This window comes from Heliangelus exortis, chromosome 12 (genome assembly GCF_036169615.1).
Source record: "Heliangelus exortis chromosome 12, bHelExo1.hap1, whole genome shotgun sequence".
In the NCBI taxonomy this organism is placed as follows: Eukaryota; Metazoa; Chordata; class Aves; order Apodiformes; family Trochilidae; genus Heliangelus; species Heliangelus exortis.
Genome location: NC_092433.1, coordinates 4,432,502 through 4,446,514, shown reverse-complemented (window position 1 = coordinate 4,446,514; position 14,013 = coordinate 4,432,502). Strand labels below are relative to the sequence as shown.

At 50.8% G+C, this 14,013-nt stretch overlaps 1 protein-coding gene across 2 annotated transcripts in view; it reads left to right on the top strand.

Moving 5' to 3' along the window:
- BSN (bassoon presynaptic cytomatrix protein) overlaps nt 1-14,013 on the top strand; it is a 90,307-nt gene that overhangs the window by 43,697 nt on the left and 32,597 nt on the right. For both annotated transcript variants that reach the window (XM_071755569.1, XM_071755568.1), the window contains exon 3: nt 2,041-2,823. In XM_071755569.1, the coding sequence (XP_071611670.1) occupies nt 2,041-2,823 (783 nt within the window). The remainder of the gene's footprint in view (nt 1-2,040; nt 2,824-14,013) is intronic.

Here is a 14,013-nt window from a genome sequence, read left to right as displayed (position 1 = left end):
CTGTATTCCCTGCACCCCTTTCTCCTGCTCCCCAGGACAGATGTTCCTCACCAAGTCATCTCATCAAGAGCAGTGTGATGGTTTCTCTTCCCATATGGAAGCCCTCTGGCTTTTTTCTGTCTCAGTCATGTAAGCCTGGTTTATTGTGGAAGCAGAAAGCTTCACCATCTTGTTCTCCAGCTCTTGAGCTCAGGATGATTCTGGTGGACTTGTCCATGAGCCACTGGTATGGCCGTGGGACCCAGGGGCCAGTACATGCTGCTGCACAAGCCTTGGCCATGGGCAGAGTGGGCACTGTCTGTGGCACAGGGAGGAGAAAACCAACAGAGCTGGAGCTGGGAGCTCTTCAGTATTCACCAGCAATGCTTGCTGCTTTTTAAAGCTGGCACAGAGTCACAAGCAATCAGTTAAATGCCCTCAATATTGTGTTTGGAAGTTTATGCAGGTGAGCAGAGAAGTGTTTGTTTCCTCTCCAGAAAATAAGTTAAATCTTGCGCTGGGCTACAATAAATACCATTTATCCAAAGCCAAGAGTGTGCCACGTGGTCCCTAAAAATCTAGATTCAAACATCCCCAATGGCAAGTCTGGGAAGATCTGCTCTTCCCCCAGTTTCCATCCTGCTGATGGGTCTTAAAGTGTGGGTGAGGAGATTATGTGGAGAGGGAAAATTTGCATTTCATGGATCCTGGGAACTTTGTGGGGAGAGAGAACCTGAATAGAAAGGATTGGTTTTCCCTTAATCAGAGCTGACAGGGACTGTACCCAAAGCTGATGGGATTTGGGGAGATGCTCTCCTGAAATAGAATAGTGGGAAGAAATTCCAGGGGATGTGAAAGCAAAAATAACGCAAGGAATTTGGTGTGTCAGAAGAGAGACTGCAAGACTGTAACAAATGCTAAAAACTAAAGCAGTATTTTCAGGAACTGAATAAAATGTGGCTCATTTGGAGGGCCTAATTTCTCTACGGTGGGGATTAAACTGAGCCTCCAAGGTGTTCTGTAACACCTTGATGAGGAGACAGTTCCTGAAATGAAAGGCAGGAAAATCCATCCCTCATGGGGTGCATGCTGGCCCATGGAGGTTGGAAGACCTGTATGTCCAGTGGCTCATGCCAGGCTCTGGGTCCACTTGTTCTGGATGCTTCTCCTTTTTTTGGGAATGCTCTGGTCCTTTTTGCCACCTTAGTTGCTTCTCTTGAAGCAGTCTTTTACAGGCAGCCCTGGTGGTCCTGCAGCCTGTGCTGTATATTGCTATTTGCACAGCCAGTGGGCATCCTGGGGATGCTCATGGCTTTCATGCAGCCTCTTTAATTTACTTAATTCAGACATAAGCGCCTCACAGGGAAAATCTCTTGAGGAGGGGAGATCTTTCATTTATCACCACTTAGCCAGGAACTGTTATATTTTTCATTTGCATCTTGATGAGTGCAAAGGTCACTGGTGTGCTCCCCAGTCGTTGCTTTGCCTGCCCAGCAGCATGGGTGCATCCTGGACCAGGAACTGCTCCCTGCTGTCCCTGAGGGGCTGCAGTGCAAGGTTTTGGGGTGGGATATTGCAATCTCCCCACTGATGCCAGAAAAGCCATCTCTGCTGGCCCCAGTGAAGCATCAGGCATCTCAGGGTGGCTTTTTCCCCAGGATGGGCAGCCTGCTGGTGCTGGGGAGCTGCTTCAAACGGGCTGCAGGGAGGTGGTGGGCCAGCAGCCCTGGGGAAGGTCCTTCTCCTCTGGCAGAGACACAAACTGGGCTGCCTGCAGCAAGGCCTTGTGGCTAGCAGGAGCTTTGCAGCAGAAGCCTTGGAAGCAAACCAAGGCTAATTAAAGCTTTCTTTTGCACTGGCATGTCATGCCAAGGGTACCTGTGACAGATGGGGTCTGTTCACCCTGACTGCAAGATGCTTTGGTGAGGAACATGGTACCAAAATGTATTTTGGGGGTTGATGCCTTGTTCCTATTAGCTACCTCGGGTTTGTTCAGGGGAGCTTGAAGGTGCACTGGGGCTGCCTGCCACTCACCATCCATGTCCTCTCCTTGTCTTGCAGGTGAAGGAATGGTTGTGCTTGAACTGCCAGATGCAGCGGGCGCTGGGAATGGACATGACCACTGCTCCTCGCTCCAAGAGCCAGCAGCAGCTGCACTCTCCTTCACCATCCCCCTCCCACTCCCCCGCCAAGCACCCACTGCCCCCAGCTGCAGAGAAGTCTCCTCCAGTCACCCGTGCCCTGCAGCCTGAGCCACCCAAGCCTCACCCCACCACACCGCAGAGGGAACCGCACGGCCAAGGCCAGCCAAAACCTTCAGAGGCGGCCAGGTCCTCCCCGCAGCATCAGCAAGCCAAGCCTTCCCCCTCCGAGCAGAGAAAGATGACAGGAGATGCGGGGGCAAAGCCTGCTGCCCCAGCCCCCGGGCCTGGAGCCCAGGAGCAGCCCCAGGAGGGGCTCACAGGGAAGCTCTTTGGCTTCGGGGCATCCCTCCTGACCCAGGCGAGCACGCTTATGTCTGTCCAGCCAGAGGCCCCCCCTCCCAGCCAGCCGTCCCCTGGCAAAGTGCCTCCAAAAATTGTCTTCAGTGATGCCAGCAAAGAAGCTGGTCCCAAAGCCCCGGGGGCGCAGGGCCGGGCTGCTGCCGCGCCGGTGGCCAAGCCAACCAAGCCAGAGCAGGGTGTCAAGCCAAAGGAAGTGCCGAAAGCAAGGGTCTCGTGCCCCCTCTGCAAGGCGGAGATCAACGTGGGCTCCGGCGAGCCCCCCAACTACAACACCTGCACAACCTGCCACCAGCAGGTCTGCAACATGTGTGGCTTCAACCCCACGCCTCACCTGGTGGAGGTAAGGGGGCTGGAGGGGTGGGGTGGGCACCTTCTGAGCTGACAGTCAGTGCTTTCTTGTTTAAAATGGAGAAAAGATGGTGCATTTTACTTCAGAAGGTTAAAAAAGACTTGAAAAAGCTGCTGAAGCCAGGTCTCTTGTGTGGAAAGCCCCAGGGCTGGAGGAATTTCATATGTGTATGTTTATTCCATGCTGGTTTCACACAAGGAGTGAAGCAAGGGGTGGCTATCATGTTGAACATCCTCAGCAGTGCCTGCTGCTCCCCAAAGGTGTCCAAGGAGTCAGAGGAAAGAGTGAGGAAACAGAAATAGGTCATGCAGGTGCCAGAGTCACCAACAAGCATCCTCCTGGTGCTGTGAATGGATACCTCAGCCACACCTGGGAAGAGTCTGGTGAGGGATGTCCTGCAGCTCCTGCATCCTCTGATGGTGATTGTGCTAGGAAAATGCTATGGGGCAGGAAGGTGGCAGGACCTCAGCAAGAGGATTTCAAATCAGCTAAGGGCAGACCATGTCCAGTTGTAGTTTTCTGCCCTCTCCAGATGGTGAGGGTCCTGCCCTGTTGTGCCTGGGTGCAGGGCAGGGGAGGGACCTGAGCATGGGATGGATATGGAGATGTCACAGCACAGTTTGGATGTGAATTGACTGGTGTCTTGCAGGCTGCTGACATGGAGTGCAAGGAGAGGAGAACAGAGGTTGAGGTGGTGTGAGGGTCCACCCATTCTCTCCAGGTGTAGTTGAGGAGATCTCTAAATTGTTGTGATGCTCACCCAGATCACCTTCCCAAGCACCAAAAAGGCATCTTAGCCACCTCTATCCACCAACACCTGGAGAGGAGAGTGGTACAACTGAGGCTGAGCTGGAGCCTTCTCTTTGCCCCTTCCACCTCTGTATCCAGGGATGGAGATCTTCCAGACCATTGGAGAAGGCCTCCATTAAAGCCTAGATCCTTGCCCCCTCCTCTACAGGTGGTCAAGACCCTTAAGAGAGAAGGCCCAGGGCTTTCTTCTTGGAAGCTCTGCATCTTGCAGCCAGTAAGACACAAAGCCAATATTAGCAGATGGAAAAGTTAATGGGAACTTCAAATGACCAGAAGTAGGGTTGCTAATCTTGGCTCTGTTCTGCAGTGGATAATTACATTTTATGTGCCTGGCTCCTCCCTGCAGTTTCAATTACACACAGTAATTTTCTCCTGTTCCTGAAGCTGCTGCTGTTCACTGTCACGTTTGCAGTCGAGGAGAGCTGCTCTCCTGGCATGGTGTGCAGCATGTGCATGGAGTTGTAAACCCATCAGGTTTACCTCTTTGTCCATAATACCATTTTTGAGTGAAACACTCTGCTCGTTGCTCCTTCCGGGTGAGAAGAGAAGGTTCCAGGTGTCCCTTGGGTTGGGCTGAGGCCCTGTGTTGGCATGACCATGGGCAGCGGTGTGTTTGCAGGCTTCAGAAAGCTGATGGGTTGATGAAAAGGCTTTAACGCACTCCCCTTGGCATCTGTCTGTTCATTAATTAATTACAGAATTAATTTGGGGTCAGGTTGTACCTGATAACATGGTGCTCTCTGTAGGTACCACAGAAAGGTGACCTCTCCCCAGTGCTTGTCTGCAGGGTCGCTCATTTATACCTGGGGTTAAATTTCAGATTCTGAAGGCTGGACTCTGTCTTGGCTCCCTCAGCTTGTGACTAAACTTCAGACACCCTTGGGAAACTCCCCCTGTGTGTGTGTTACCATCTCAGGGTTTCTTGCTGCTCCTGATCACTGCGATACCCACGTGCCTTCACAGAGAGCAAAGACCCACAGCAAGATCTCTCCAGGGCTTTTTGGTGTCATTACACAGAATCATTATGTGGCTCGGAACAGATGGGTTGGTTTATGGGATTTATTTTTTTTTTCTGAATTGAGGAAGAAATGCAATGCTTGATCTGTGAGTATTCTTAACAAAAAAATTCTGAGGAAAGGAAAATACTGCAAGTTCTGTTAACACAGTTGGGCTAAGGGTTTGCTTGGTCTTCCTAGCAAATTGCTCTGTGGTCTGATCCTCTTTTTGCCCGGTGCTCACGTGGGTTTGTCCCAAGCTCCAAGATTCACTTAAATACCAGAATGCGCTCTTTGAAGTAGTGAGGCTTGATATCATTAATTGCTTTATGAATTAGAACCTTGATTGTAAGCTGCCCTTGGAAGTTGCATGAAAACTAATGAGGATATCTGCACTGGGGTCTGGTACGTGCAGAGGAGCATGAGCTGCAGGTGAGATGGATGGTCACCCTCTGAAAGTACTGCTGGAGCCTGGGCAAAGTCCTCACCACCAGCTTCAAACAGACTGAGTCACAGAAAGGGGGGAGAGCACAGGCCAAGGTGGCCTGGTTTTTGGAGGGAAGGGATGGAGTTTTGCAGCAAAACAGAGCTTAAAATTCTGCAAATATAGTTGTATCATCACTGCAAGCAGTCACAGCTTTGTCCCAGTGAGCCACATGTGATTATGGTTTCATAGCAAAACCATGTAACCATCTTGGGAGGGGAAAAAAGCCCTAGATAATGTTTCAAGCCCCATACAGGACTAGCTTTTTTTGTTAACTAGCCCATCTCCACTGCCAGGGAGGCACTAGTGATTTTAGGCTGAGCAAAACTTATCAGCATGGGCTGTCCCAGCTTGGTGGGAAGCATTGCTCATACTGAAACTGGTACTTGTTGAGGGGCTGGGTGTCCCTGGGTGGGAGGTGTGAACTGGCAGGCACGCTGGCAGCACTGCTTCCCTGGAGACCTCAGCTTCTTGGGACTGAGGATGGTAGTGAGGGTGAAGAACATCCTAACAATCACTAATCCTTGTGCTTTAGCATGTACTGACTTCCAAATTGATCTTGGCTGTTGAGGAATAGTCCCCATGAGTGGCTGACATGGGTCTTGAGGGGAACATGTGGCCAGAGGGAAGGGGATGAGGAGGTATGGAGGAGCTGCATGCTTAGTCAGACCTCATGAGATGCACTAGCCTGCTGGTGAAGGTGAAACCATGTTGCATGATACTGCATGCTGCTGGAAGCCAGCCTCCTGATGACCTGTCTCTAGTGGGTTTCTGCCATGGGGATGGATGGCCAAAAGGGATGTGACAAGGCTTAACTAGTCAGACGCATGCCCAACATTAGGGTGAAACGGGAGTGGGAGGTGATGTCATGTGACAATCACTGTTATAAAACTAGGAGAAAAAAATGGAGTGAAATACAGAGAGCAGGAAAGAGTTTTGTCCCTATCTTCAGCCCCCTAAGCCTTCTGATTTTCCTGAAAAGATGTGTTATTATTTACCCGTGGTATTTTCATCCCCATCCTACTCTTGAGCTAAAGATGGAACTGGAGGCTCCCAGTCCCTGTTGTCCCCTTGCACCCTCTGCAGCTGCTTGGTGAGGTATCCAAGGAGCCGCCTCCTCCCTGGTGCTTCGTTCAGCAAAGTGCACTCAAACCTAACAGAAGAAAATACTAGAAGTGTTTTCTTTTTCTGTGAAGTCACTAGCTGGGCTGTGTAGGTGCTGAGCCACCAGAAGAAAAGGGTGATGAGGTTCCCTTGTTGTCTTTGCACTGCTGTGGGCTGAGTGCCCACGTAGTCTCATCCAGGTGAAGGTTGTTCCAAAAGCATCCTGCCTGTGAGCAGCTGGGTAGTGCATCCAAGCTCCCGTAAGATCCACCAGCATGGATGACTTTCCTTTGGCCCCGTGTCCTGTTGGTGAGCGTGGTCAGAAGATGCTGGTGAGAACTAGGAGCTGTGGACACTTGAAGAGTTCAGTTACAAGCATGGCTTTTTGGTAATGCTTCCCAGGAGAAGTGTGTGGGCTGTGGTGGCTCATGGCTCTGGCAGCTGTGAATGACCAGCAGAGAGAAGCAGCCCAAAAGTGAGCATGACCTCCACTTTTCTTGCGTGCTCACCCGGATACACGTTGCCCAGCTTTAAATAAGTTGTTTATGTGAAGTACCAGAAGCACAGGTGCCTGGAGCTTCCTCCCACCTCATCACACCTCCTCCGGGAGCTGGCTTGTGGTGCTGTTCCCACCAAGTCAGAGCTGGTGCTTTGCAGCTCTCCCAAATTCCCAACAGCCTCAGACTGGAGGCATACAGGGTGGGAAGAGGTTTCTGTTGCAGGAAAAATGAGTGCCAGGCCATTTTCCTGGGGATTTCAGCAATGCTACCTGTCAATGGCAGAGGCTGCTAAGGGAGCAAGTGGTGGCTTGCAGCATGATTGTCCTGTGCTGCACCATGCTCTCCCAGTGACCCTGACTGACCCCAATTGACTCCAGGGGCTTTTTATTAAGGACTAAATGAACAATGCAGGTCGTGGTACTAACGAAGCATGTCAGGGTGGCCCATTGCCTAATTAACCAGCCTGAAACAGTAATGGTGACAAGTTCTGCTGAAGAACACTGCTGCTCCCAGGGTGCCTGGCTGTGACCCTCAGTGAATACCTTTACCCTCAGGAGGGTCCTGTTACAAATTTGTGGTGCCCACTAAATTACAGTCTAAAATTACACTTGTTTTCTTGCTTTCCTCATGCTTTATAAAAAGCATCCTTTTTTATAGCAATTTTCTTGTGCTGAGCATGTTACTGCATCTCCCTGGCTGGGCTCACCGGTCAGTGCTGTAGGGCACCTGATTGTGTGCCTTATACACATAGATAATGTATTACATTGTCCTGGATATGATGTCACAAGTCAACAAGATGCAGGAGCAGCATACACTGGAGCCCTTGGTGGCATACATTCCCCTTCTGCTGCTCCCCTTGTCTCTACACCCAGGAACAAGCTCATTCAGATGGATTTCTTGCAAAGACCTTGTGTGTCATCGTATTGAATAACTTCCAGAAAGCCCTGCATCTTTCTTTTCATCTCACTGCAAGACCTCCCATTGGGAAAAGTTGGGCCGTGAGCAGAAGAGCTCCCTGGGGTCTGATGTTGTGCCACTCAGGTCCGAGATCCTGTCACCAAGAAGGGGGCTGAGCCTGCCCTACTTGCAGAAGCAACCGCAGCAGATCCTGCGCTTGGCTGCAGGGCACAACGCCTGTGAAAAAGGGAGCTCGATTAGGTGGAAAAAGAGCTCCATGAGATCAGACTGTGCACAGAGCAAGGGTGTTGCTGCCGGCAGCCAGAGGATGGATCAGAGAAAAGGGGGGGGGGGTTGAGGAAAGGTTTTGTGCCAAAATCATTCTAGCGTCAGCACATAGGTCTCAGCACACAGCAAGCTGTAGGTGGGAGCCAGCATCCCAAGCCCATGCTGGAGCCCTGGTGTGCAGAGCCTCCCTGCCCCCTTCCCAAGGGTCTGTGCTCTCACCAGGAATGTCATTACCTGGTAGCTCCTGGCCAAAGAGGATTAGCTGGGTTAAGAGAGTTCCTATAGCTCAGCACTGTCCCGGTGTGGAAATCCCAGCCCTGGTCTGGTGTCTAGGTCCAGGCATGGCTCCAGGGCAGCCCTGGTGCCCCTTTCCAGGAGGAAAAGCAGGATAGATGTGCCTTAAGGAAAACATGCCTCCTCCAGATTGCAGGCAGTGCCCATGGTGGGGATCTGGCAGCTCACCACCCTGGAGAGCCCCACATCCCTCTTCTGGGGGATGCTCTATGTGACAAAGAACTGCCTGCTTGAGGATGGTGATGGAGTGGGTAGGTGGTAAGTGAGAACAGGCACTTAAAGTCTGCAGGCATCATCTTTCCATAGGAATTGGAATCCTGTTATTTCTGTTGGGCTCAGAGGGTCGGGCTGTACCGACAGATGGGCTCTGTGGCCCCTGCTGCAGCAGGGAGCAGCTGTTGCCAGTCACCCCTTTGAGGCCATTTTCCATGAAATCGTGTGTCCTGTGGTGACAGCTTGGCAGGGTCCCTGGGGCTTGGCTGGCTGCTGAGATGCTGGGTCTTCTCTCCAGGGATGGGAGGAGGAGCAATCTGCCACGTCGAAGGATGGGTTAGACCCCGGTGTTTCCTACAGGAGAAAGAGAGAGCCAGAGACATGAGATACAGAGCCCAGCAATTGCTGGGTTTCTTCTGAATTTTTGTGTCAAATTAATGATTTTTTTTTTTTTTAAATACCCTAGCCCCAGGGGTGTAAATATTCAGGTCAGTCGCATAAACGTATCTGAGAGGGCTGCATATGACAGCACAAGATGAAGTCGGCTTCGCTGCCGCGAGCCCTCAAATCCCTTTACGGATTGGTAATTAACAGCTCGCTGTGACTCAGGAGTTTTCTGTGCTGCTTAACCCCCTGTAATTAATCCATCTCCTGCTGCTGAGCTGGGCGATGCTGGGCTCTCCTCTGGCAAGTTCAAGGGGGTGAGGGCAGTGGGGATGGGTGACCTGGAGTCCCATCAGCTGGGTGATGCACAGCATCCACAATGTCCCACCCATGTCTTGTCTTTGTTTCTGTGGCTGTCACAGCCCCTCCTGTGGGCTTTTCTGCAGAACCCCATTAGATGCTACCTCTGCATACTCTTGACTTGTGCTGGTTGTGCCTTCAGAGCTTCTAGGACTTCTAGTGCTGGGGTTCTTTTTGTTTGACCTGCTCTCAGCTTCTGACCACTTGGAAAATTAGCTTAAGAACCCTGTTCCTTTTATTAATAAACCCCAGAGCTCCAGATTCCTTTCCTAACTTAGATGCAATCATATTACAGTGGACAAATGTCAGCCTCAAGTGAACCCTCTGATGAATGCCTCGGAGGAAGCCACTGCCCGTGCCTGCAGATTGTTTTCAATGGTTCATAAAACCAAACTATATATTCAGAGAGCTGACAGTGGCTGAGTGAGGTGAGGGATTTCTGCCTTCTGTGCTTCTAAATGAAGATGCATTTGAAGTGAATGATGCTTTCGCAATGCCAGGCTGGTTTTCCAGAGCATATTTGCTGTGCCCTAGGACTTGGAGAGCCATCTTGCCAGGAAGGCCAATGGGTACAGGCAAGAACAAAGCCTAAGTGTTCACCACAGCACAAGCAGGGCAAATATTTGGGATTAAAACAGGGGTGTCAGTATTGCTTGAGCAGAGCTGGAGGTGGGGTTGTTGCCAGGGTGGACGCGGTGCCTGAGCCTGCTGTGAGTGGCAGCATCACTTGCTGCCACCCGTAGCAAATCACCACCCCGTGCTCCAGCAGAAGGCAGTGATCTATATAGGGGGGAACAAGGCTGTGCCTGCCAGCCTATGGGGAGCAGGGGCTGCTTTGGCTCCTCAACAACAGGAGCTGATGGAAGGGGAGGTTCTGCCAGTTCCTGCCACAGTTCAGGCTGGGAGTGCTACTGATATGGACCCATTAGGCAGTGGCATCGATTTAGTTCTGTAATTGGTAGTGAAACTTCATCTCTGCAATACTGATCATTGTGTTTCCTTGGAAGGCCAAGGCATGGTTTAGGGAAGTTCTTTTTGCCCATTTAGCATGATTAGACCTTGGTGCCAGCTCCTGTCCCCTGCTAAGCTCTGGTGTCTTTTCCCAGCAGGTGTTTATTTTGGTAGGTGCTGCAAATCCACTTCTAATGGGTGATGGGATTCTGTTCATGAAATTTTTGTGGCACAGACTCATCCTTCAGAAACCCTCCTGAGCTGTCCTCAAGGAGGCAGAGGGGACAGTGACCTTGCAGCAGGGATGTGGAGACAGACATACCAGGGCTATCGCTGTGAGAGGATTTGATATTCTCATGAGTCAAGTGCCATGAATATTAAAATTCACCAACCTGGGAAGGGCCTGAGTAACTTTCCATCTCCTGACTGAGGTTTCACAGTTCAGAGCCACTCTGAGAAGGACTGAGAAAAGATCAATAACTGCCCTAACAGGCCTTGTTAGGGACTTTGTTGACCTTGAGAAGCTTTGAAAAGAGTTACTGTTGTACACATGAAAGGGTGAAGGCAGCAAAAATAGGCAAAGTGGAAGCTCAGAGAGGAAGCAGGACAAGCTAAAGCTGGCATAGCGTTTTATGGATATCAGTGAGATTTTTATAAATAAGTGCTGGAGAGCAAAAAAAGCCCAGTTCATTCACAGAATTCTGGTGTACCTGCTTTTAGCACAGGATTTTCTGCCTTTGCTCTTCAAGGCAGAGCTGGCAGCTGTACTGGTGGGGCACCCCTAGAGCCCCATGCCTTGAGGTGCCCTGTGCTTCTCTGCTGATACAGGCAGTGTCACTGTGGCATCAACCCAAGAGATGTCCTCATCACCTGTCAGATGAGCCCCACTCATGGGGACATCACTCAGCAGACATCTTGTTCAGGCACACAGCTAGCATGGGGACAAAGCAGGAGGTTCCCCTGGTGTCATCCTTAAGGTGTGGCAGCTGCAGCAAAGAGTGGGAGATGCTGGAGGACAGCAGGGGTGCAGAAGAGTTATGTTGTGGGGGCTCTCAGCAGGATGGGAACAGCCTGGACTCTCCTTCCTGCTGCAGCTTGTATTGAACTGTCAGTGGCTAAAGAAACTCAGGAGCAGTCCTCAGTGTGTGGGTTACCCAGCATCAGTAGATTATTGCCATACCTGCCCTGGAAGAGGCAGCGGTGGGATCACAGGGGTCCAGGCTGGGGATACTTGATGGCCTCCAAACATGCTATGTAGGATTACAGATACTTCTGCTTTAGGGGTGGTGTTGTTTCGATCATGTCTGTGATGCTCAGCTTGGTGAAATAATTCACCAAGGTTGGAGGGGGCTGGTTGGACAGTCCAGGGCAATGACCCTTGAATGCAGGCTGCTCAGAGGGGGGCCTGGGCTCCTCTGTCACAAGATCTCTCCCCTGCCCACAGCAGTGGCTGCTGGTGGAGATGGAGAACATTTCCCTGTGGTGGGCAGTGCTCTTACAAAGACAACAAGTCTGTGAAGGAGGTCAGGTTGTCAGGGGGCCTTTGGAGCAGTGGGCTCTGAGCAGCACTTGGGGGGACTGACACTGGAGGTGCATGGTCTCCAGACAAGTACCAGCAGCAGATGGCAGGGCTGTTGGGACCGCAAAATTAGAGATTCAATCTGAAGATGAAGTGGGCAGAGAGAGAAATAGCTCTTTTTGTTGGAGATGGTGAGGGGATTTGACTGTTCTGTTCCTGCCCCCCTGGGAGCAGGCACAGGTTACCCTAATGTACTCAGAGGCCATTATACAACCTGGACTTTTCTTCTTTCTTTGTTATTTTTATTTTTTTTACAATGTGCCATTTTAGCTCTTTACTTGGGAATATGTTGGGACACTTAATCAAGCATTTAATTAGCTTTGTAATGCTGGATTTCAGAGCTGAGGGGGAGGCAGCTTTAGGGCTGGGCTGCAGCAGAGATGCTGTTTTCCAGCTGCAATGGGAACATCAGGCTGACTTTGTTGGTGTTGATCCACCTTCCAAAACACCATTGTTTCCCCTAGAGAACCCAGTGGCATTTTGCAGTTGTATCCCACAGTCTTTAGCATCTGTAAAGGTCCATGGAACAAAATCAGAGTGAGAAGGGGTGCTGCTGATGGTGAAGCATGTGGGCGTGCTGGGAAAGAAGCCAGTGGTGATGATGGGATGGCCAGCTGGATGTTCATGTGTTGGGGATGGGCCAGCTCTTTTGCTAGCTCAGGCCAGGCTCTTGTGTTGACTTCCATGTTGTGGGCATTGTTGGCTGAACCCAAGGGCAGGGCCAAGCCCCAGCAGGCAATGCAGGTTCCTGGAATGTTGATACCATCCTGCTGAAGCAAGCCCAAGCCTTCCTCAGCCACGTGCGTGTCAGTGAAGGTTGTGTCCTTCTCCAAGGGCTGACAGGACCTGACAGTTTTATGGCAACTGCATCTCAAGCACTGCAGTGTTTTGTGCTGGTTGAATAATGTTTCACGTAGCACGTAGTGGTATTCCAGCCCTGCCATGTGCTGGGATGTCCTAGTTCCTGTCTACACATGTGCTGGGGCGAGCTATGCGAGGTGAGGACTAGAAGATCCCATCTCCCCACAGTACACTGAGCTTTGGAGAAAACACTGCTGGGCAAGGGAGGAAGCCCTCTGGAAAGCAGTGGCATTAGTGGCACGGTGACAAGAGGAGGCTCAGCACCCCACCAGCTGGGTGCTCCTTGGCTTTCTCCATGAAATGGCCATGGGGCTGTGCTGAAGGGACACAGCCCAATCCCTGTCAGAGTGGTGGTGCTGCCAACCTCAGCCAGTGTGCTTCAGCCTTTTGTTTCAAAAAATGAAACCTCACAGCATGGTGAAAACCAAAATGCTGGATGGACCAAGAGGTATGCTGGGTGGCTGGCAGCTCCCTCCTCCTCCTCCTGGCCGGCTTGCTGGGCTGATGAGCTGGAAGTTGGATGGTACCATTCTGCTGGAAAAATAAATGCAAAAGCAAAATAGAACATGAAAGCAAGCTCTTTCTTTGAAGCAGCTCTGTCTTTGAAGCTGGGGCAGGTCACTGAATGGAGATTGAGAGATGCTTTATTCCTGTGTTATCCAGGCTGATTTTTGGTCTCAGTGGTGGACCTATTAGTGTGGCCTGTGGCCACCTCACAGTCACCTTTTGAATGATTTTTCAGACATGGGGGTCAGGAACTGGCTGGAAACAGATTATTAAATTACTTTTCGGTTGACATTTGCTGTTTAACCTGAGAAGGAAATGTTTCACAGAGACAGTTTAATTTCTGGAGGGGTAAGAACCTGGGTGCCTGTGTGGGACCCCAGGGCAGGGACTGGCTGGCCCCAGACACAAAAAATAGGTTTGTGTTCTGGGTTTTGTTTTTTTTAATTTTTAAAAATTTATTTATACTTATTTTTATGCTCTCCCTAAGGAAATTCTTGGGATGGTTCCTGGGGACCCACATCCTGCCATGCAGAGGAGTTGGGTACCTAAACTTTACAGGGACTTTAACCCCTTGGGAGGGTCATCTGCCTCGTATCTGCTTGTAAGCCCATACATACCTGATGGGTGTCCAGGCTCTCCAGTCCTGTGGACCCTGGCTTGGTCATAGGTGATCTTCAAGGTCCCTTCCCACCCAAACCATTCTATGACTGATTTCTCTGCATGTGTTTTATTCACCTAGCAAAAGGAGAGATACATCCCTTCATTTTCCACTCCCCAATCATTCCCAGCTTTCAGTCAACCTACACAGTGCAGAACCTCGTCTCTGCCCCTGCCATTTAGACTAAAACAGCTTCATTTTCCTACACATCTGGAAGATGTGCATAACAGTGGCTGCTCTGTTGGGCAGACTGAAAGCCATGCTGCAGCCTCCCTGATGCTGAGACAAGATTTCTT